At 36.4% G+C, this 24,708-nt stretch overlaps 2 protein-coding genes across 3 annotated transcripts; one reads left to right on the top strand and one right to left on the bottom strand.

Annotated features, from left to right (window-relative positions):
- Positions 1–2,665: 2,665 nt before the first annotated feature.
- Positions 2,666–4,558, bottom strand: LOC103998081 (uncharacterized). The gene is made up of 2 exons (XM_009419472.3): positions 3,099–4,558; positions 2,666–3,019 (listed from the first exon to the last, which is right to left on the bottom strand). Exons 1-2 carry the CDS (start codon positions 4,416–4,418, stop codon positions 2,846–2,848), a joined length of 1,494 nt encoding a protein of 497 aa, XP_009417747.2. The 5' UTR covers positions 4,419–4,558; the 3' UTR covers positions 2,666–2,845.
- Positions 4,559–13,016: 8,458 nt separating this feature from the next.
- Positions 13,017–24,702, top strand: LOC103998080 (uncharacterized). 2 transcript variants are annotated; one of them, XM_009419470.3, is made up of 9 exons: positions 13,017–13,171; positions 14,382–14,561; positions 17,603–17,682; positions 18,698–18,751; positions 22,574–22,849; positions 22,940–23,002; positions 23,103–23,171; positions 23,476–23,521; positions 24,428–24,702. In XM_009419470.3, exons 1-9 carry the CDS (start codon positions 13,144–13,146, stop codon positions 24,487–24,489), a joined length of 858 nt encoding a protein of 285 aa, XP_009417745.2. In that variant the 5' UTR covers positions 13,017–13,143; the 3' UTR covers positions 24,490–24,702. The 2 variants fall into 2 exon arrangements, with proteins under 2 accessions (XP_009417745.2, XP_009417746.2); XM_009419471.3 differs by lacking the exon at positions 22,574–22,849.
- The last annotated feature ends 6 nt before the right edge of the window (positions 24,703–24,708 follow it).

The following is a 24,708-nucleotide window of genomic DNA, read 5'->3' as shown; positions in this document are numbered from 1 at the left end:
TCCAGTATCATTGTCTTTGTTTGAAAAATTAAGTAATTACATGATTGAGGCAATCTAATTGTTGGTGATCTTCTAATCGAATCATTCAAAAAGGTTGATATTGTGGCAACAGACAACTTTATGACTGTGACAATATTATGCTATAGTGAGATTGTCAAATTACAGAGGTCTAACATATTTTGATAGGCTAGAAAGAGGCAAGCATGCATTTTAGGTGCCAAACAATGGGAACGAGAGATCAAGTATAATATAAACCTTGGACGACGACGAAGGATGATCCGAGTAAATAACCAGTAGTAAAAAAAAATCCAAGTTATAGAATGCATAGGTTTGTAGGGTGATCATGGAGAGATCTTACCATTACAGAGAAGGCCTCCCATCACTGAATGATCGTTTCGATCATTCTCTACAATGTGTAAGTCTTGCCGAAACAGATTAGACATACTTGTGGACCATTCACAACTATATCATGATCAATTCAAGAAACAATTAGTCATGATGAAAGGTATCACTCAGATGCATGTTCATTTTGTAACTAAACCCACAGGAGACTCTGTGCAGAGTTCTATGAAAAGTCCTACCATCTAGTCAAGTAAAATGTACCAAAATTTGTTCAAATGAATATGCAATTTGATCTGGCAGCATCATCACTTACAGATACTGCAAATATTTTTTAAGATGTATTTAACAATTGAACGTTTCACAACATATCTCATCATGAAAACGAACTTTTTTCACTAAATCTTTCATGTGATGCAAAATTGGATGTCTAATGATGCATAATCCAATCGGAATCCATAAATTTTCCAGAAACTTAAAAACAATTCTTCTAACTTAAACTAGATAAAGAAAGAGGAACTCGAACCATTTATCCAGAATTACTAACAGGAGATGGCAGGAATACAAAAACTAGGTCTAATGGGATTTAAAACAAAAATACTAGGAGAGAACTTCACGTCTATCTCAAAACTCAACTCGTAAAACTGCTATAGCACCAATTTTTATGATCCTCCAATGGATCCAAATTATTGTCTCCTTCAGAAATGCAATTCCAGGTCTCTTCAGTGAAAAAATAAAAATAGTATGGAAGTCATAGGTTCTTTAAATTGCTTAAGAGAAAACCCATATAATCTTGCAAAATAATGAATCCACAACCTTGTATCGGTGATGTTTCCCAAGTTCTTGGCTAATCTTCAGTAGCAAAAGAACATGAGCATTTACAGTTGGCAGGCACTCTAACAACTTGGGTGTCATTATTCTTTTGAATCTGACCCTTTTGTAAATTTATGATGGGAATTTCACTAGTATAATAGGGGATATGTATGATAGCATAGTCACTAGTATTATAACTTCAAGGAGTGTCCAGTAAGTTTTCCATTAGCATAAAGGATTATATCAACGATCTAAATTAAAATCATATATGGGGTAGAACTTCTTGGTTTATCTTCATTTGCTGATAAGATTGTTTTAGATCATGAGAGTTTAAACAAAATTCATTTAGAATTTAAATTATGGAGACCGATCTTGAAAACCAAAGATTTTAGATTGTCTAAGATTGAATTTATAAGATACAATTTTAATAGTACTCGGAGTAAAGTCAGATAAAAAAGTTTTAGGTGTGTTGGATCGATTATTCAACTAAAAAATTGATGAAGATATTATTCATAGAATAAAAACTGAATGATTAACATGGAGAGAGACTTCAGGAGTTTTGTATGATATAAAAGGATAAAACAAGGAAGAATTACTTAAGATGGTATTGTCATATGCTAAGGAGACTAATATTGGTGTAGCTAGAAAACATGAAACAATTAGGAAGACCTAAAAAGATTTTATTAAAAATTATAAATAAAAATTCGATATAAGGCTTTCTACCTAGCTCAATGGTGGCAAAAGAAAATTTTCTATGTAGTCGATCCCAAATAGTTGGGACATTACGATTTTGATGTTGTTGTTGTTATACTTATTAGCGTTACCTTCAACTGGATTTGGCAGCTGAATCTTCTGATTTTGCCTTTTTTACTTCTTCCACTTGCCAACTACCTTATGACAATAGATCGATGCTGGTGACACTTATTGATGTCAACTGGCAGTTGAGAGTTTTCTGTTTCTTTTACTTTTTATTTGAAAAAGGAATCTTTCTGAGAAAATAAACTAACTTCAAAAGAACATAAAGAAAACAAAAAAGATTCAAACTGGATTAGTAAGAATTAACCAATCTGATCTCATGTAGGATTGCCCATTTCAAGCTGTCCACATTTGTTCCAATTTCGAGGAACCTTTGTTCCACAATATCAAGGTTAAAGGATGACTGATCTGAGTTTTAAAACTTTAGCCATGTTCTTCAATCTTTTGGTTATTATCTCCTAATACCATAGTTACTAAATGATGGTCATGGGACCAGGCAAGCATCATTAAACATCATAGCCCCAGATTTGCAGGTATATTCTTTAAGAAGCAAAATCATGTGATTTTTATAAGCATGCTGCAAATATTAAAAAACCATTTTCATCAAAACCCAATCCGCAACAGGATAATTATGTCTTACGACAGCTAAAGTAATAAGCTGTTATTATGTTACACAGTACAATTATAATCAAGAAAAATGTGGCCTATAGCATAGAAACAGAACCATAAAAACAGAAAAGTTTAATAGTATCAAACATACATGCAAAACATGTAAAGTTTTCAGATTAATTATTGAGAATGACACCACTTCCATGCAACAAATATATAATTATCCCCAAATCAACTTACCAATTGAAAAGCAATAAAAAACCTTACAAATTTATATTTTCAACTAATTTAATAAAACAAGACGCAGGGCAAGACCTCCAAATTGATCTTAATCAGCAAATTTATTTAAACGGTGGATTGTACTTCTTGCAAGCCTATTACCAGGGTCGATTTTCAGGACCATCCTCAAATCTTCAGCACCAAGTTTGTATTTTTCCATACTCTCGTACAAAAGTGCTCGTTGTACTAGCATTAAGACATTTGCCGTATCTTTCTCTAACACCTACAAAACCAGCAATAGTTAGGATGCATTATTCACAAAAATAAAGCTTGAAAGATTGAGATTGAAGATTTCAATACACCTTCGAGCAGTCAGCCACAGCCTTCTTATATTCGCCAACTTCTTTGTAGCACGAGGCTCTGCAAGATAAGACCTCAGCCATTGAATCATTGTCCCCAGATTTCTCCAAAAGCACAACTGCCCATGAAAGCCACTTGATAGCATCAGCAAATTGGCCCTGCTTGTAATTATCCAATCCCTTGGTCTTTGCAGCTGGTGCTGTGACGCCTGAGGGTGGTGGCGGCAGGCCCTCAAGCTCCATCGTTGACCCACCAGTGTCATGTCCTCCAAACTCAGAACCCAGGTCCCAATCATTCATTTCAGAGAATTGCTGGCTCCCTGATGCCTCTGAGGCGACTCCAGCAGCAGGAGCAGCAGCTGCAGACGAAGAGAAGAACATGTCCAATGGATCCGTGTCAGCTTTAGGGGGAGTAGGCTGTTGTGGTGGTGGCGGAGAAGAAAAGCTGGCACCACTAATTCCAATGTCGCTCTTTTTTGTCGAATTGGCGTTCTGGAACGCGCCAAAAGAGAAATCATCAGCACCGGGACTGGCACCGCTCATATTGGATGAATTTGCCGACGACATCGGTGCTTTTGCAGTGGGCTTTGATCCAAAATCAACCAACGAACCAAAAGGATCCCTTTTAGCATTCGTCGGTGGGACTCCAGCCGTCGATTTCATCGGTTGCCCACCACTACCCATCGGAGTCCCGATCTTAGGACCAGGCTGATTAAAAAATGGGAAATTTCCAAGATCGTCGGAAGATCCCAGGCTGCTAGACCTCATTGGGGTACTGTTGGCCGCAGCAGCCGCGGAGGTGGTAGGATTAGTCGATCTAGGGAGGGAATCGGATAAATTGCCCATGGAGAAGGTATTCTTGTGAGCAGCGGACTTCAACGGAACGTTGCTAGATCCGCCACGGCCCTGGCCGAGGGCGGATCCAACGAGATCACCGAAGAGATTAGGGTCAGATTTGGGGATCGCGAGGCCAGATTTGGCGGAAGAGGGCGCGGCCGACACCCAGCTCTTGCCGAATATATCGCCGACCATGGAAGCGGGGGTGCTGGAGAGGTTGCCAGATCTCGAGATGCCGGAGGCGCCGGAGGGCGCGGGCGCGGCGGGGGTCCACGAGGGCCGAGAGGGCTGGTGGGACCAGGCGGGGGCGGCGGGCTTGGAGGAGGGGGCGGAGGAGGCGACGTAGGGACTGGGTTTCTGGTCCTTGAGGGGACGGGCGGCCGAGCCCCGGGCGGATCCGGCGAGGCCGAAGTCGAACTTGTAGGAGTCGAAGGAGGCGGCGGATGAGGGGGCGCGACCTGAGCTGTTGCCGGAGAAGGAGCTCATGGTGGCGGACGGGGGAGGTCTGCTTCACCGCCGGTCGAGAGATGATGGGATCGGCAGGGAGGAGGAGTAGGGAGATCGGTGGATCGATAGGAGACGAACAATAAGAGGGAAGAAGGTGAGGTGGTCGGAGACTATTTCAAGACACCAAATGTTGTTGCGTTGGAATTAAATAATTCCCACCTTATATTTGTCATGAGTGCCTCTAAATTGAATTGAACGTTTCCATAAAAAAGATTTAGGATAAAAAATGAAATTGGAATCTCAAAGATATTATCTTTTTAATTTATCGTTTTCCATTGCAAATTGATCCCGTGATGGAAGTTGACACGAGTGAAAAATCCGCAGCTCCACACTCTCGACCGACTCTTTAACAAAAATATCCATTGCATTGTATTCTTCTTTATAATTTATTTAGGTATGACTTGTAAGGTTGCAAACAGAGAGATAGAGTTGGTGTGTTAGCTTGATACTGATAAAAGGAAGAATGCGACGCAACTGAGACTATATAACTAAATTTATTGTTATGCTTAGAGCCTATTTCAGAATTTTAAATTAAGCAATAAGCAATCATTTTCTTTTATTTCGTATATATCATGCTTGTTTCATATTTTAGATTTGTTGGAAGGATAATTACATATTACCTCATATAATTAATTATGATTAGTATTTTAATTCATATATTTTAAAAATAGTATTGAATCCCTGTATTTATGAAAATAAAATATTTAACTTTAATTCTTCTTACGTCGTTAATTTTTTCGATAAAAAAAAACGCACGAGTTGTCACGTGTAAAAAGGACATGAATGAAAAGAATAAAATATAATAATTTTATTATTTTTAAATTATTAATTTTATATAAATTTTTCTGATCGATTTTCTCTTCCCCTCATTCCAACCTACTCGCCTATCGCCCATCGCACCTGTTGATTCTACTGGCCTGTTGCACCTATCGCATGCCACTCGTCCACCGCACTTGCTCGACCACCACTTGCATGTCACACTAGCTCACCCACCGCACCTACTCACCCGTCGCTCCCCGCCACACCTGCTCGCCCGTCGTACCTACTCATTCACTACACTCGCTTGCTCGTTATACCTGCTCACTCCTACTCACCCATCACTCGTTGGCTGCATCCACTTTTTAAAAAAAATGAAATTATGAGAAATTATTTTTTTTCTCTCATTTTCTTGTATGAAATCGAAGTGTTCGTGTTGGATGAAAAATCTTATTTCATTTGCAAGGTGGCATGACAAAATAAAAATATGTGGCAACATCAACACATTGCTGAAATTGATGTGCTATTTCCAATCATCTTTGAAAGAAAAAGTAGATCTATCGTTTTGTGTCATTTGTTGCGGAGCTCATAGAATACTTTTGTACATTTGCTTTCTCCTTGTAACTTTGTTTGTATGAGACTCATCGGATCGAGATATCGCAACTGTAAGCAGAGATATTGCAAGCCAACAAAAATTACACTTAAGTTGGTTCATTTGCTTATATGAGCTTATACCGACGTGAAGGCGATAACGATGACAAAAGCTTATATGCTTATTGGTTCACGAACTTTGTCATGCCTCATTGGAGTTTGACTCATAGTGGTAATTTCCTATCGATCTTTTATTTTTGTTGGAAGTTATTTACAGATGACACTTTCTTACTACATCTGTAGTAAAATTATAATTATATATATATATATATATATATATATATATATATAACATAATAATCATAGTAGCAATTTTTACATACAGTAAAAATTTTTGACAAGCAAGTTGGAAAGAAGGGTGACGGCCAAGTGACGGGTGAGCAGGTGCGGTAGACGAGCAGCGAACGACGAATGAGCAAGTGTGATAGGTAAGCAGCAAGCGACAAATGTAACGGGCGAGTAGTATCAACCGGTGCAACGAGCGATAAATAAGTAGATTGGAACAAGAAGGACAAGAGAAAATCAATTAAGAAAATTTATATAAAATTAATAATATAAAGATAATAAAATTATATTTTTATTATTTTCATCTGGTATTGTCACGTGTGCTATTTTCAGTTGAGAAAGTTAATGACGTAAAAAAAATTAGGGATAAATATTTTATCACCTTTTGTCAGAATTAATGATGAGATCGAAAGGTGAGACTACATAATGGGAGGGGGAGAAGTGGGCTTGGGGAGAAGGTGAATCTTTGATATTCTACTCTAGTTTAATGTGCCACAAAGCTCAAAGGCACTTTTTATCATTGTTATTAAGTAGTTAAACTTTGATATGTTAATATTGTTTTAACTCATCAATAACTTTGACTGTGGTATAAGATCATTTGAGTTTGTGTATATTTTGTGGGTTCCTATATATCCTTTGGATGAAGAAAAATATATTTCTTTTTATGCGTTAATTTCTCAAACGTTTCACATTGTTTTAATTGAATAGGTATTTGTTAGAGCTTTAATAAGAACCACCTCACATACTTTAAAATTTTATGGCACCTCCTTTACAAAATTTACTCATCGATTGCTCTTCTTCTTAATTGTCACCTCCAAATAGGTTTATAGCACTTTAGCTTTCAATTGGTATTTTATTAGAAAATAATATGAATAATCTATAATCGGTAAAATCGATCTCATTGGTGAGGATTTGATAATTATTGTCTTCCGTTATTGCAAAGCTCTTCTACTAAATAAGTAAGAGAACTAAAGTACAAAATTTCGTCCATTCTCATAAAAGTTTAAAAGGCAAAGCATATTTAACTTTGCTCACCTCCTTGAGGTTCTACTTTATATATTAAGTTGGTTATTAGCCTTCGTTTCCTTTTTGCTTGTATTTCTAAGACACATGAAGTATTTGCACTCATTATATTGAGTTAGCTATTATAATTTGCCTTTTTATTACCATCGATTATTTGAAATGCAATAAGTTTTGTTCAAAAAAAAGTAAAATTTTACCTTGACTCGCAGCAAATCTCTGATAATTATGATTACTTGTGGGGTTATGCCATCTTCTGTGTCATCTCAATCGCCTATTCCTTTAAGTACTATATACTATATTCCTTGGTCGCACACTCATACATCGACTCGAAGTCTCTCACTTTCAGCAATCTTGATAAGAAACTCGTCGACACTAGTCTTATGAAATTTTCTAGCCTCTACCTCTACCCTTCAGCTTTGTTTTGGTATTTAGAGTTTGCCTCTATATTCTTCACCTCCTCAATCTCTTTTACGATGAAGCACTCTCCCTCTATGAGAGCAAGAGATTGATGACTGTACGAAAGTCTCGTCTCTGTGGTACCATAGCGTTGTCATGCCCATGACCCTACTATTTGTCGCCTCACGTCTGCATCCCTTTCTTTGTGATCGATAGACCTGCTTTTGCATCACTATGGTACTCCTTTGAGTTTACCTCAATCCCTATCGACATTTGGTTTTGGGTAGTTAAGTTCCTTGAGACTCATCGTCTCTTTCCATCATCTACTTCAACACTTTTATGTTCTCCAAATAATTCCTCTTAGTCAATAAAAAGACAAATTTCAACTTCTGCCTCTGCCATCATATTATGGGATTCACACTGATTTTATTCTCCTTTACTTCCTTGATAAGTAATGTTCACTTGCTTAGTCGTATTCTTCGATTTGTTAAGCTCTCTTAAGTGAATATAAACTAGTTGAACTCTCCAAATGCTTTAATCATATCTCTATATGATCAAATTTTAATTTGTTATATATGGTACTAGTGTGTACATGAACCTATTTTAATAAAAATATCAATTGCAATGTATTCTTCTTTATAATTTAAGTCATGTAAAGAAATCAATAAGCAATCATTTTCTTTTATTTCATTTATATATCATGCTTGTTTCATATCTAAAGGATAATTAACTGTTACATTCCACACTCGATAAAACACTTTGTGCAAGGTTTTAATGCAATGGATCTACATAAACAAATACATGTACATCCTAAGTCTCCTTAAACTGATGCAGATCAATTTATCTTAAGTCTCCTTAATCTTGTATTTTGTTAAAATTTAATCGTAGATTACTGCATTCTGGCGCTTTTGGAGTGAATTCAGATGGGATCGTGTAAGAAATTTTGGCAACCATCTAAATGAACCATATTGATGGAAATAATAGAAGCGCTTCGAAACCGAGCGCTCGAGGCCTTTCCCTCTTCTCTCTCTTGATATCGATCGCTTCTTCGTCCCACTAAGAGATCTCTTTGTTGAGGTCTATCGTTGCTGGGTGGAGGAGCCATGGCGGAGCATCTCATCGGCAGCTCTCCGAGTTCAAGGAGGAAGGATTTTCTTCAACAGAATAGAGGATTTCCCTCAACAGAATAAAGAGATCTCTGCTGCTACTGCGATTGCTATTGCTGTAAGGGCACAGGCGTTCCCTTCGTTCTCTTTAAGTCCGCCATTCGTTCTCCTTAAGTCCGTCGACTGTTGGCAGATCAGCAAATGGGGATTAGCTGTGGAGCCTCTTAAGAATGTGGCTGCAGCGACGTTGGCGACATTGGTCTTTCAACGACGTTAGTTGCTGGCGGCGTTTCAACGGCGTTAGTTGCTGGCGGCGAAGCTACTCTGATACCATGATGGAAAAAATAGAAGATAAGAACAATTATTAAAGAAACTTTATTGAATAAGTTTTAGTTTTAATACATTAAAACGTCCCTCTCCTATTTATACAAATTAGGAGAGAGAATTTTTATAGAATAGAAGATTTTCTTCAATAGAATAGAATAGAGAGATTTTTCAGAAAAATCTTTATCTTCTATCAGACCTGATAAATACACCACTCGCTCGTTGACTCCCAGAGTCGTCGCTCGGTGGCACGATCCATCAATGAAGTGCTCGTCTCAGACATTTTGGTGAGTCTGCTTTAGTCGTTTTTATTTGGACCGACGTGGTGGCGTGCGTTACAACGGCGGTTGTCGACGCCGCGCGGGGCATCACGTCACCGGCGTACGGCACGCTATCGTCTCTCCCCATAGTTTGCATCGCATACACCGCAACGTTCCCAACATAAAATAATGTTATTATTTTTATCGGAATTAAGGACAACAAAAAAATTAAAACACTCGCCTTTTGTCAGAATTAATGATGAGATCGAAAGGTGAGGCTACATATTCGGATGGGAAGAAGTGGGCTTGGGGATGGTGGGAGCGAGCGAATTTTGAGGATACTATTTTTTTTTTTATCTGAGAAGTTTGGTTAGTTAGATGGATCTGATAAGTTTGGTTCATTTTTTATCTGAAAGTTTGCTGAATCTTTAATTTTTTACTCTAGTTTAATATGCCACGTAGCTCAAAGCCACTCTTTATTATTGTTATTAAATAGTTAAATTTTGATCTGTTAATGTTGTTTTAACTCATCAATAATTTTGACTATGGTATAGGATCATTTGAGTTTGTATCGATATTTTACGGGTTCCTATATATCCTTTAGATGAAGGAAAATATATATTTTTTGTGCGTTAATTTCTCAAACGTTTTATATCGTTTTAACTGAATAGATATATGTTAGAGCTTTAACGAAAATCACCTCACATACTTTAAATTTGTTATGGTCCCTCATCTGTAAAATTTACCCATCGATCTCTCTTCTTCTTAATTATCACCTCCAAATAGGTTTGTAGCACTTTAGCTTTCAATTTGTATTTTATTAGAAAATAATACGAACAATCTACAATCGATAAAATCGATAACTGTTGACTTTCATTGTTGCAAAGCTATTTTGCTGGATAAGTAAGAGAACTAGAATACAAAGTTTCGTCCATTCTCTTAGAAGTTCAAAAGGCAAAGCTTATTCAACTTTGCCCGCCTTATCGAGGTTCTATTTTATACATTAAGCCGGTTATTAGCCTTCATTTGCTCTTTGCTCACACTTTTAAAATACTCGAAGTATTTGCATGCATTACATTGAGTTAGCTATTGCAATTTACCTCCTCGTTACCAATCGATTATTTGGAACACAAGAAGTTTTGTTTGAAAAAAGTAAAATTTTATCTCAACTCATAGCAAGTCTATGATAATTATAGTCACTTGTGGGGTTGCACAATCTTCTCTATCGTCTCAATCGCTTATTCCTTTGAGTACTATCTACTATATTCCTTGGTCGCGCACTCATATATTGACTCAAAGTCTCACACTTTCAACAATCTTGATAAGAAACTCGTTGACACTAGTCTTACAAAAATTTTTAGTCTCTGTCCTTCAGTTTTGTCTTGGTATTTAGAGTTTGCCTTTGTATTCTTCACCTCCTCAGTCTCTTTTACAATAAAACACTCTCCCTCTATCAGAGCAAGAGATCGATGACTCCACGAAAGTCCCGCTTCTATCGTACCATAGCGTAGTCATGCCCATGCACTACTATCTGTCGCTTCACATCTACGTCCCTTTTTTTGTGATCGATAGACCCGCCTTTACATCATTATGGTACTCCTCCGAGTTTACCTCAATCCTTATCGATGTTTGGTTTTATATAGTCAAGTTCCTTGAGACTCATCATCGCTTCCTTATCTCTTTCGAGTAGCTATTTCAGCACTCTTATATTCTCCAAATAATTTCTCTTAATCAATGAAAAGATAAATTTCAACTCTCATGCATAGTCTCTACCATCATATTATGGGACTTACACTGATTTTATTCTCCTTTACTTCCTTGATAAGAAACGTTCACTTGTTTGATCTTGTTCTCCGATTTGTTAAGCTCTCTCAAGCGAATATAAACTTCGGAGAAATTGAACTCTTCAATCATATCTCTATATATCAAATTTTAATTTGTTGTATATGGTCCTAGTGTTTGTTCTCGATTAAAATAGGTTCATGTACCTTTCTTAACACATGTATTGATGCACATGTGTTCTCGAAGGTACATGAACCTATTTTAATAAAAATATCAATTGCAATGTATCTTCTTTATAATTTAAGTCATGTAAAGAAATCAATAAGCAATCATTTTCTTTTATTTCATATATATCATGCTTGTTTCATAACTAAAGGATAATTAACTGTCACATTCCACACCAGATAAAACTCTTTTTGCAAGGTTTTAATGAAATGAATCTACATAAACAAATGCATGTACATCGTAAGTCTCTTTTAACTGATGCAGATCAATTTATCTTAAGTCTCCTTAAACTTGTATTTACTTAAGATTTAATCGTAGATTATTGTGTTCAACCATCTAAATGAATCATATACTTAGAAATATTTAGAGATTGGTAGACAAATTTCATGACGAGATCATCACAAGCCAAGGCATGGGTTGATGAACAGAATGCGCCCTTTGCGTGACGCCACTCGTTCATCAACTCCCAAACGGCGTCATCTTTCGTTCTCTTGTTGCAGCGAGGGGACGCATTTGGCTTTGGACGCGTCGCTCGGTGGCACGATCCGTGAATGAAGTGCTCGTCTCGGACATTTTGGCGAGTCTGCTTTAGCCGTTTTTATTTGGATCGACGTGGTGGCATGAGTTACACCGGCGGCTGTCAACGCCGCGCGGGGCATCGCGTCACCGGCGTATGGCACGCTATCGTCTCTCCCCGTAGCGTACGGAACGGAGGAGGATGTCGCCCGGGCGTACGACGCGGCGGCGCGCGAGATCCGGGGGAGCAAGGCTAAGCTCAATTTCCCGGACACCGGCAAATTCGCGGCCGCAGCGGCGGAGCCCCCCAAGAAGCGGAGGGCCATGGCGGCGGCGGAAGAGGAGAGCTCGGCTTCGTGCTCGGCGTCGCTGGAGGAGGGATTGCGGGAGCGGATATCGAGCTTGGAGGCGCTCCTGGGGTTGGAGGCGGAGGAGTCGGCAGTGGCGCCAGCACCTAAGGAGGGAAGGTGGGATGGGCGGGGTGGATCTGTGGGATGACCTCCGCTTTATTTGAAGGATCGCGACTATCGGGTGGCGCATCGTGGACGTCTTTTGTGTCTCACAAGAATTGACGGCTAATTACGTATTATTCTGGTAAATGGTTATTTGAACATCTCGATATTTATATTTTTAAAAATTATCATTAAAATTTTTATATTTATAAAAATAAAATATTTAATAATATTTATCCTCAATGAAAATACTAATTTACTGCTGAAACTTTATCTTATTTCGATTTATCATTGTATTTCTATCAACAAAATTTATAACATGAGAAGAAAAAATATTAAATATTTTATTTTTATAAATATAAAAATTTTAATATAACGAGTGAATCTCGAGATTAAATATTTTATTTTTATAAATATAAAAATCCTAATATAATAAAAAAAAATTAAATTAAATATTAAGTATAAAAAAAATTAATATAACATATGGATCCCACTTTAAATATATGAGATTTCCAAATGATAAAGTACAAAATGATTTAAGAATTAAAATAGAATTGATAAATAATGAAATACAAAATAAAATTTGTTTTGTGAGTTCGAGGAAATTTAAATAATCCATTAATAATACAATAAAGCTGAACGAGAACCGAATTGACTCGGAATTCTTGGTTCAGCTGACCCAGACCGAATTGAACCGGATGAGACTCGCGAGCGGCAAAGAACTTCCCGCATAAAATTACCATGCACGCGTCCGTACCTCGCTCGCAATCTCCGACTCGTTGGGTGGAAGTCAGGGTATACGCGGCAGGGCGAACGATGGCGGAGATCTCCATGAAACCATACGCCGACATATATGTAACTCTCATCACTATTCCGATCTCTCTGTCGTGCGAACCGCCTTTCCAGTCTCCGACAAATCCCTACTTCCATGGAAATCGCTGCCTTCGGTTCACACGGTATGCGAGGCTCCGTCAATTTACTTCTCTGCTTCCTTGAACTTCTGATTCGTTGTTGCGCCGACGACGACGGTGCTTGTGTGCTGGAGTAATTGTTACCGGGAACCAAGATATAGTTAAGATCCAAGAAATTTGCATGTCAGAAAGTTAGGATTGCTTTACGAGCTTGTTCTGTGAACCTCGGTGTTGGTTCTTGAACAATCTTTGGCATTTTGTCCACATAATGGCTGAGACTGCTATGATAGTTCTCGTTCTAGAGCGTCAGTTCATGTTTCGTTAGTTCTTGTAAGAAATTATGCTATAGGAACGGAGATAGGTGGATTAGTTTGTTGGCTCCTATAAGTTTCTGGAACGAGGGCCTGCCAGTCACTCTGAACTCTGGTATCATTTGTGTTTGTTAGTGAAGTGCGCTTTCACCACTAGAAGCTGACGTAGCTTTGCGTGGTCATCATTCATAGAGTTGCATGGAGATATATGGTAGTGCGAAATAAGCTGATTTATGACCTCATCCTATACTGAGTGTTGCAGGTTAACTATGATTCTATAAATTTTTTGGCTTATGAGAAAATTTGCATTCATCATGGTTGAATATATCCATAATGCTAGTTGAACTACATGTCTCCTGCAAATCCAAGATTGTTGAATTGCAATCTTTTCTTTAAAATCTAAGTTCACATGCACATTTGAGTATGTTCTTTCTGGTCCAAGTTGACTAGTTATTGTTGAAACTCAATTTTCCATGTACTCACCCATCTTCTGGGCCAAGTAATAGGAGTAATAGGTATATCTTGAAGAACTAAAAAACACTGTTCAAATTCTTTTTGACATTGAACTTCAAGAATTTTTCACAGCAGAGCAGATCATATAAGTAGTTAAATTTATTTTGATTACTTGCTAAATCTGCTGATTTTCTAGAACTTTTGTTTAGACTGACTGATTGCTAAGACATTATTTTTCCAAGATATGCTTATGGCACTTATAGGTTCCATAATTTAAGATGACATTTGAGTATTTAACATCTTGTTTTCAGACACGTATCAAAAAGGGATCCACTTCCTGGATTAGTGCAAGAATCCCAATTGCATGCTGACTAACTCATGGATTTATTTCTGTAATTTTACTGTTGCAAGAACAACTTTGTTTGTCATAATGTTCCAACTTATTTGACATGCAAATCATTTCTCATCTTTTCTATATTACATTTTCTCAGGTTCCGTTCAGATACTTTGGAATTCACATTCTTCTATTGATAAGCCTAATTGGATTCGCCATTCCAATAGTGCATGGAAAAGAATTATCTTTCCCAAAGCTTGGGTCAGTCAGGCACAAAAGGGGTCTTTGCTAAAAAGACTGAAGGCCTCAGAAAGAACTGCAGATTTGACATCTAATGGTAAGTTGATACTTCTTTGCTTCCTAAAATTGTATTTTTTATTTCTGTTATTAAGATACTTCTTGCATGGTATTTGGATATCGCTTTTTAACAACTATGCTCTCTTGACTTCCTCCCTTTACCAAAAGAATAATGTGTGCTCAACCATGAAGAATGTATTTATCCATGCATCATACAGTCAGAAATGAGATTGTCCTAGTTAATTGATGCATTTAATATTCAGCAGAGATTGATAGGAACCATCAGAAGATATTCTATAATCATATTACAATTGATTTATGTACTTCAAAAAAATTACATGAGAAATTTACTAAAGTTATATTGATTAGAAATATAGACAAAAGTACCACTATTCATTGTTCATGTTAAAAATTGGATAAGCCACACATGCTTGTCTCTGTTTGACATGAATTCTAGTTAGAAAGAATACGGGTTTGTCCTTTTTCACTTTTGATTATCTACATATTAAAACCTTGATACCCATTTACACTACAAGAGTAAGAATTTGAGATATTCTAGAAATTGATGACCATGTGATTACATGAAGACATGAATACATTAATGTAACTCAAAGTTTAGATACTAAATTTGGATACTTCAGGCGTTTGCCTTAGTGTCATCATATTATGTTGGTGCTTAGCGCAACAATGCATGTCGTAAAATTAAAATAAGGCCTTTCTTTCAAGTGTAGTTCTAGGCATGGAATGCAAAATTGGTCAGTTCAGTGTGCAACTGGTATTTACCAGTCCGACCGCCGACCAGGATGTGAATGCTCCCATTTTGGGCATCCAGTTTTGGCTATATATATATATATATATTCTTTTGTTTAATGCAGTCTTAGGGCTCACAACTGCTTGAATCGCAAGCCCTGCCATCAATTGCCTACCCACTACCGCTCCTGCCATCCATGGTATGTCAAGATCTCTCCTCCTCCTTCCTTCTCCTTCTTGTCTTCCTCCTCCCCAAACAATTCTACGGTATGTATTGGCATAATGACTCATGATACCTTGGTATGGTTTGAACCTACACTGGTTCTGGCTCAGACCATTATTGGTCTGGTACCTGAGATTGCAATTTTGGTTCTAGGATCCATGTGTTTTCGCTTTTGATTGAAGTTAGCTGTACATGGAAGTTAGCAAGGAATTTAGAGAAGATAATGTCATGTTAAGACTTAAGAATTGATGAGAGAAATATAATCTATAAACTGCATACCTTATTTCACACACACACACACACACACACACATAATGAGTGTGTGTGTGCTAGCTTGTACTATCTCATAATGAGTAGGTATGGTTCTTAACTCTAACTAGAGCTTAGCTAATGTTAGCTAAACCACACTGCCATGGCCACTAATATTAGAAGCATGGGAAAGGAGATTCATGGAGTATCTAAACATAGAGATGTAGCTTAAAGAGAAAGGCGGTGGTGGTGTGGAGAAGCTCAAATGGGAATCACTACAAAATTCTATAAAGATTAATAAAAATTTAAAAAAGGAGATTTTTTGAAATACAACAGCTAAGAAAAGGTAAAAGTAGTTGTATTACCAAATACAAGTCTTATCATAGGTTCGACAGGGAGCTAAATACTAAGATTGGGGAAAATATTTTTTTTATTGCTAAAGTTAGAGAAAGATTGAGCAGCAATTTAGCTAATACTAGGTGTATAGAGGACAAAGTTCAAAGGATACTAATTAATAATATTGAGATTCAGGAAAGAAGGATAAATTATCTTTTTATAGAATTTAATGAACATTCTATAAATAACTTCAAAGATAAACACTAATAAGTTCAAAAGTCATATATTGTTCATAAAATTAGGACAAATGAGGTAAAAGAAGCTTTAGAAAGGATGAAATTATGTAAAAGTGTGGACCTAATGGTATCACGATTGAGGTACGGTAGAATTTAGGAGATTTAGGAGTAATTTAGTTAGATAGTTTATTCAATAAAATTTTAAAATTAAAATGATATCTGATGATGGAAGAAGACTTTTGAGTATCAATTTATAAGAATAAGAGTATATTTAAATTTACTTAATTATAAAGGAATTAAGATAATGAGTCATTTTGAAACTTTGGAAGGATGATTTAAGGTAAGAAAAATGACTGGCCACAAAAAAAGGTTTTATGCTCGAAAAATCAACCATAGGAACTATTTATTTATTAATAAAATTAATAAAAAGTTACAGAAAAGAAGAAAGATACACATTGTTTTTTATTGACTTAGAAAACGTCTACGATTACTTGATATATATTATAATTAGTTTGAAAAATAAATATGTACCCACTAATTATATTGATGTAAAAAAATCTATGTATGATAATATAGTCTCGGTGTATGTTTAGCAAGTTTTCTATAAGGTTACATCAACTATTAATGTTATGTCTCTATTATTTTACAAATTTAAGAGACTATGTTATTGATTAACAATATTCTTCTGAGTGAAGGGAGTTTCGATAGAGTTAATGGAGAGATTGATAAAAATATTGTTCATAGAGGAAAAGCCATTGAAAAAATTTAGTGATTAAATTGGAGAGGAGCATCAGAGATTTTCTGTGATCATTGGATGCTTATAGATTAAAAGGAAAATCTTGTAAGATAATTTTTAGGCCAACCAAGCTTTGTTGGATATCAATGTTGGATGGTTAGGTGCTGAATTAGTAGGAAGGAAAAAAAGGTCTTTATTCATGGATGTCTCATAGATGACTAAATGAGGAAGAATCATCTAAGATAATGTATATGTTCAAACTTCAAAGGATGACAAATGTTGTTAATGGATAATGTTAGTCAATTAATATTAAACGTGTGAGGAATGGTGAAGAGAGATCTATAAAGATTTTGCTAAAAATAACAAAAAGATATTTGAGCTCTCTTGATTTAACTAGAGATTTTGCCTTGTAAATCAAGATATATTGGTTTGTACAGAGCACAACAAGTAAAAAAGAGTTACAAATAGTTAGGACATCATAGCTTTTGTTGTTGTAGCTATAGTTAGTTTAATTTGTGTCTTAATCTGAGATTTACCACATCTAAATGCAGTAGCTGCTTCAGAAAATAGTTCGCAAGGCCCTTTAGAGAAGAAAGCTGTTTGGAAATCCGCTTTTCCTAATGGGTTTGAGGTATTTCCTGAAGAAATTATTTCCATTTTGTCATATGAATCTTTTTTATTTGTTCATGCAGGATTGCTTGCAAGCTTGTTTGGACTTTAAATGTAAATATTTATCACTAATGAATCACTGATTGGATTTGCTTATTTAAATTATTAAAAGAACAATATTGGGAGAACATTTACTCTTTTTGTATTTTTCGGACATCCAATTTACTATGTTTTAATCATATATTTAATTGAAAAAATCTATCAATTTGTTTCTTGTTCTTACCTGATTTTTGGATAATGGTTGCACCTATTATTTTAATGTTGCTGGGTGGGAAGGGGAGGGGAGGGCTGTGGTTAAGTGATTAACGAAAACCTGGTCTAGGCCTGGTGATGGGCTCAAACTGGTCAGTAAGCATGGTTTAGAAGGCTTACTGGGTGGTAAGTGTTGTACTGCCTGAGGATCACCAGAAATTAAGAGGTCCACGTTTTGGTCCAGGTTTGGACCACTATGTACTGTTTGGCTCATGCAGGTTCAGTTTTAGCCATGAGTGTAGTTGCTTCAGGAATATTCTATAATTGAACTTATAATGATTTAACTATGCCTCATGATTGAACTTGCATGCTAATTTTTATTCTATTAATGTTATTTCCTTGTATGAGTGATAACAAGTTATAAAAACATTAAAGAGAGTTAACTTTGGCGATAAAATGTATGTTTTGTTTGTTAACTTTGTTTGGTATGATAGTTGGTGTAACATCTCTATCAACCTGAAATGAGTGTCCGTAGGACCATGGCTGGTATTAGTATTGGATCGGTATTGCAAATGTTGGCAAAATATCTTGTGATTCTAAAATTTTAACAGTACAACCAAAACACTTTTTATTCATACCTTATTTCTCTCTGTTCTCATGAATACAGTGCTATAAGACTCATAACGATTGGGTCAGTTATGCTCTATGGACTAAATAAGTTTGGTCATGTTCGAGTGATTTATCGAGTTGAAGAACTAAAATATTTTTCTTGATTTTCAAAACAGGAATTGGTCCTAACAGTCTGTGATGAAACTAGCATTGCGGAGCTTTCTATGAAGGTAACATCATTTGTTTCTAAGCAACTGAGATTTGCACAAAGTATTTTGAGAATATGGTTCTTAAATGAAGCTGTTCTTATTATTTATAACTTAACACATTATACAACAAACTTTATTGCATTGAATGATCAATGCTTCTTGTAGGTATTCCTTTTAACATTTTTCACCTTTTTAGCTGCCTTTGAGCTTCATGATGTAATCAGATCATTTGTATTCTATTTTATAGTTGTGGAAGGTTTTTTGTGTTCTTGTGGTTTGAATTTTATGTGCCAGATTGTTGAAGTTGCTTATTTTAACTTAAGTGCTTCTATTGCAGTCTGAACTTTAATGATTCTATGGTTCATTTCCTTCAGTGATTTTAATGTTGATATTGATTGCCAAGGGTGTATCTTATGTGTCTACTTTCAAAATGCATCTCTTAATTCCATTTTCATTTCTTAAAGTGAAATAGACATTGGCATGTGATTTCTTTGCTGTGAAACTATAGTGGAATTGAATTGCCTTATCGTATCACAACACCTGTGTGAAGAACAAAAACAAAGCAAATTAATATAAGGAGAAACTAACAAGAGCATGCAAAACTTTTCGTGGATTGGCCGTATAGCTTAATACCACCATGAGAATACGAAAGATATCCAATATATTAGAAGCCTCACACTATGTACTTCCCCTAAATGGCCACAAATAAGAATATGAAAGGTATCCAATATTTGAGAAGCTTCTCACTATTTACTTCCCCTAAATGGCCGCAAATAAGCTATGTCCAACTCACAGTGCCTGTAGTAGCAGAAACCCAGAGAAGACCCCTGATGAACCTTACTATCAGTGAGACCTCATGTGGAATGTTTAAACTAATTATAGACAGCACTGTTATTTATAGATAGCCATGTTCAAATTCAAACCATTATAGATAAAAGACAGGAATTTGTTTGCCAACAGGCAAAAGAAATTGAAGAGGTTGGGCTGTCTCAGCACTTATCATTCATCATTTTTTAACCTTAAACGAAGGATTGAAATGCCAACATGGTGGTTCCTTCTCAGCGACCACTTGGCACATATCAGGTGATATGCCCAATATGGCCCAAGATTTAATTACAAGGCCCAGGGATGCTTTTAAAATATCACATATATTTGCTGAAACAATTCTGGAAGTTCCGAAATGTGTTAGAACATGCAAAACCCTACCATAAACCCTTGATACTTCTTCCAAGACCACCTTCCATTGCTACACTACAGTATCGGAATTGGGAATTCATCAGTTTGTGCTGAATCAAGCATATTGCCCAATACAACTTGAGATTTGGATTCTTGCCTTAAATCACTAGTGCATTTATAAACCTCATGCAAGAATCATACTTCAGTGCTACTAGAAAAAAAATTGGACCCCATGTACTCTAAATTCAAGCAAATTGAAGCTTTACTCCTTCATAGGCAATGATATCATGCCAACTTATCTAATTGCTCCAGTCAAAGTAGTCTAGAGTCTAGACTAAATTTAATAGGATTTACCATATGTCCTAATTATAATATGATAAAATTTAGAGCAACTACAACATTCTCCACTTTGGGATTAAATTTATCTTGTTGGTTCTTCATGTTGTGTCTCTAGAGTATTCTTCTTCAAATCTTTATGCTACTGCACTCTAGCAACCAAATCAAAATTCTTAGTTTTGGATCAAGAGAGAAACACAGACAAAAATATTTGGCGACATGCTGCTTTTGTCATGGCAAATTTAACTCAGTATAAGCACTTGACTATCATGGGACCATCTTCTTTCTTCAACAATAGTAGCAATCTAGCAATTGTAGTTTCACTTGCAATTGTAGTCACAATCATCCTATGTATGTTTGTACAACTTTCACTTTCATATGTTATGACATGCTACTCTCAAAACTCCTATAGATTTTGCAGTCCAAAGTACATGGCAGAATTAAATTTCTGGATACTTAAATAGGATGTCTATCTCTAATATTAATTGATGGAAATGCTTACTCTGGCACCAACATCTAGCTCTGGTACCATATTGATAGGAACTTCAAATTGTTAAGACATCTGGCTTGATAGGAAATTGATAGAAATTTTAGTTCTAATATCAGGAACTTAGGTCTAATGCCAAATTGATAAGAAACTGGGGATACCAAATTGCGAAGATCTAACAGCTCATATGGAGTGCTTTGATTCTAGAAAAAGGAAAGGACACCTCCAAGAGAGTATTGTGAACATGAAGATAGAGAAAAACTAAAGAGTGACAGAAAGAAACTACAGAGAGTAGAATTTAAAATAAGTTATAATGGCTCTGGAGGCACACAAGACCTTTGTATTAAGTGGCCACTCCCTTTTGGTATCTTTTATTTTTAAGTAATATTGGGAGAAACTAGAGCTTACATGATTATAGGAAAGTTTATCCCATCTCACAAAATTCCTGTCGAACAAAGAGTCTAGAGTTCTCATAATACAAGTCTAACTAGGAAATTAACTGGCATAACATATTCTACACCCATTTTTGGGATTCTGGACAGTAATTTGACTTCAAAGTAGGCTTTCCACAATTACTTCTGAAAAGATAGACAAAATATATGAGGTTATTATTAATCCTACTAGAACTAGAACACTCTTATGTTGTGGACTAGTTGGGATCTGGGTCTTGGCTTGGATCTTGTCCGTATTAATAATTTGTTCATCTTATTAGTCTGGATGTCAATACCCACTGACAGATCTACTAAGTGTTGTGAAGCCCATTAGAACCAACTTGTTTAGGCAATTAAGCCTCGACTCCTGTGGAGTCTTTTGGGCTGATGAAGAGGGTTTGATATGCTAGAAATTTGCATTATAACATAATTTGGGAACATACATTGCTCAGTCAAAGTCAATGGTCCTCCAGTAAAGATTGGAGCCTTCTTTGTTATTAAACCCTGATGAGGAGGGGTTTTGGGTCACTAGAAGTTTGCATTATAACACATTGTAGGAACATAACTCACTCATTTAAAGTCCACTTCTCCAACATTTTGAGCTTAAGTTTTCCTATGGGAAAATCTCACTGATTGGGTTGCCCACCAACTTCACAAATAAATTGAAAGGTATAAAGTATAAACCACTCTCTTAAAGCAAATATGGTTGAAGAAGCAGAGCCTATAATCCATCCATTTTAGAAATGTACTTGTAGTGACCGCAAGGACATCCTGTTCAGCATCATTAGTTGAGCTCACTAGATCAATCTTTCTTTAATCTTCTCTGGTGACATCGACCCATTTTCCATTTTCTCTTTATGTGGTTTTCTTTCTTACAAAAGGAACATCTTTCTTTTTCTTGAAGTTTGGAGCAAGATTCCATGTTTTGTTCATGATGTCTCTCTGCTGTGGATTTTTCCCTAGCAACAACTCCTTTTCCTTCTTTGTCTCTTCTTCCTCTTCTCCTCCTCTTCTACCACCTCCCCCTCTTCTCCTTCTCCCTCTACATACCGACATACCATGTATTGAGATGCCAATATGAACTGTGTCTGCACCAGCCCAACCAGGAATCAGTATGGGTTTGATATCCAAGATTTCGAACCATGGTTCAACTTATGCAGTCTTATCCCTTATGAGAACAGAGTAAACCCATGGTCCAAAGCTTTCTGTTAGAGACTTTGGTATTCTTCACAGGTCATATGCTAGTTCTTTTTTTTTGTTATTGCTCACTTTAAGAATCAAGGTTTTTTAATTATAATGCTTCAGGTTAAGATAAAATTAATTAGAAATATATGGCAATCTTTCATGATATTATTCTGTTTCTCATAGTTTTCTATACAGAACATTTTACTGTCAAATTCATGGATGTCTTAGGTTGGCAACTTTGAAATGCATCTGAAAAGAGACATTGGAATATCAGAAGCTTTAACTTCTACTATATCTACGATTGTCTCACCTACTACAGCACCACCAATTCCAAGTGAGCCAATGTGTGTGTCAACTATTGCCCCTGCCCAACAAGACGTTCCAAAGGAACCTGTTCTACCAGAAACAAGTCCATTTTCAGACATCTATTCTTCAAAGGCGTTAAAACTTGCAGCTCTGGGAGCCTCCAGTTCAAATGCATATGTTCTAATATCATCTCCTTCGGTGTGAATTGCCTGAGAGACTTTGTGTATACTGTTACCTGAAGTGTTCAAGTCAGTGCTTTTGTATAATGCTGATGGTTTAATTGTCCAGGTGGGAACGTTTCGAATTGGAACAACACTCAAGGGAAAGAAGCAACCTCCATGCTGTGAAGTGGTAATTTTGCATATTTGACTTGTTTTTGTTCTTATAGGAACTAGCATTTTGCCACACAAAACTTCTTAAAACCTTTGCATGAGGACATTTCCTCTTACAGGGTGACATGATCAAAGAAGGGCAGGCCATTGGCTTCTTGGATCAGTTTGGAAATGAGCTGCCTATTAGGGTAAGTTTTGTATACCTTTCACAGTCACATTTTATTGCAGTTGAGTTTCCTAGGGTTTGGATAATTTCAGCCATGCAGGGATGGTAAAGCATGGTATCCATGCTCTTGAGATGGTGTCTCGGATATCCATGTGGTGCCAAAGGATTTGCCAGTACCCCATTTTGCGTACTTTTCGTTTGTGCTATCCACCACAAACCCTGTGACACATCATACTGACACATTATTGACACATTCTCTTCAAACTAATATTAAATCCGCACATTTTCTTACTTCAATTCATGCTCTTATTATGATCATTTTTCAGTCCAATGTAGCTGGAGAAGTCCTAAAGATCCTATGCAAGGATGGAGGTATACTAGAATTTCCATTTCAGTCAAGATTTGAGTTTCTTTTATATTGTATACTTGTGGAGGACTTTCTGGGTGACATCAAACTAAATAATTCATGTACCGAAAAAGCCAATCATAGTCGGAATTTATTGCTCCAGGTTTCCATTATTAGTTCAACTAATCAAGTTGGCGAAGTATGTGATTCCCCAATCTGTCATTCGAGTCACATTTTATTACTCTGTAGATAATAGTTGACTCTGTGAGAAAGAACAAGAAGATGACCATAGTCCCATTGCATGTCTAGCTTAAATACTCAATGCCAGTTTGCATCACCTACAGCTCACTACTGTTCTCCATAGTCAACCACTAAACTCATCCATACCTTGACCAACTGATATCTAACCCATTCACCTGCTTCATGTTCAATTGCAGTGAGTCTGGTATTAATCATGTTTGTGGGCAGGCAATTTAGTGCCAGTTTACCCCTAGCTCCAGCTCCACCTCATCAACGTTACACACAGTCTCACTTGACAAGCATTTTTGTCATACTTTTGACTTGTCTCTCAAAAGTCCACTTAACTCTAGTAGAAATGGATGGTTGTTTTAATGCTTTGGAAAGGTCCTAATCACCTTACTGACGATCAAACATTATACATTAGTATACCTTCCCAATGTGCCTGTATGTTTGCCATGCATTTCGATCTTTATTACTGGCATTACACAATGAAAATATAAAATTATGTTTCCTTGCACATATTATATTTAGCATTTCATCCTTTAAGAACACTTGGACTGTTCTCAATTGTTCTGAAGTATTTTTAGATATTTAGACTTTTCTAATCAAGGTTCTTATTGATTAGTCCTCAAATTTGAAAGACGTATTCAGTTCCCTTTCGATTCACAATCTTTTCTTTTTTGGACTTGCAGAAGCAGTTGGCTACGGTGATGCGCTCATTGCTGTCTTGCCTTTCTTTGCTGGAATAGAATGATGTGCTCAACTACCTGCAAACGGACGCCCTTGAGCTTTAAAAGTGCATCGCCTCATTCTTGTCATACTACTGTTTGTGCTTAGTTAAGGGTATTTGAGTACCAAAAACAACATCAGTGACAACACAAACAAAAAAAAAAAGATCTCTAATGGTATGTATGTTGAAGAAATAAATTTACACGGAACAATAACCAACAAGTCTCATTCTTGCTCATGATTT

Source organism: Musa acuminata, chromosome BXJ3-9, assembly GCF_036884655.1.
Source record: "Musa acuminata AAA Group cultivar baxijiao chromosome BXJ3-9, Cavendish_Baxijiao_AAA, whole genome shotgun sequence".
Classification (NCBI taxonomy): domain Eukaryota; kingdom Viridiplantae; phylum Streptophyta; class Magnoliopsida; order Zingiberales; family Musaceae; genus Musa; species Musa acuminata.
The sequence above is the reverse complement of the archived record's forward strand: the minus strand, read 5'-3'. Positions and strand labels throughout refer to the sequence as shown.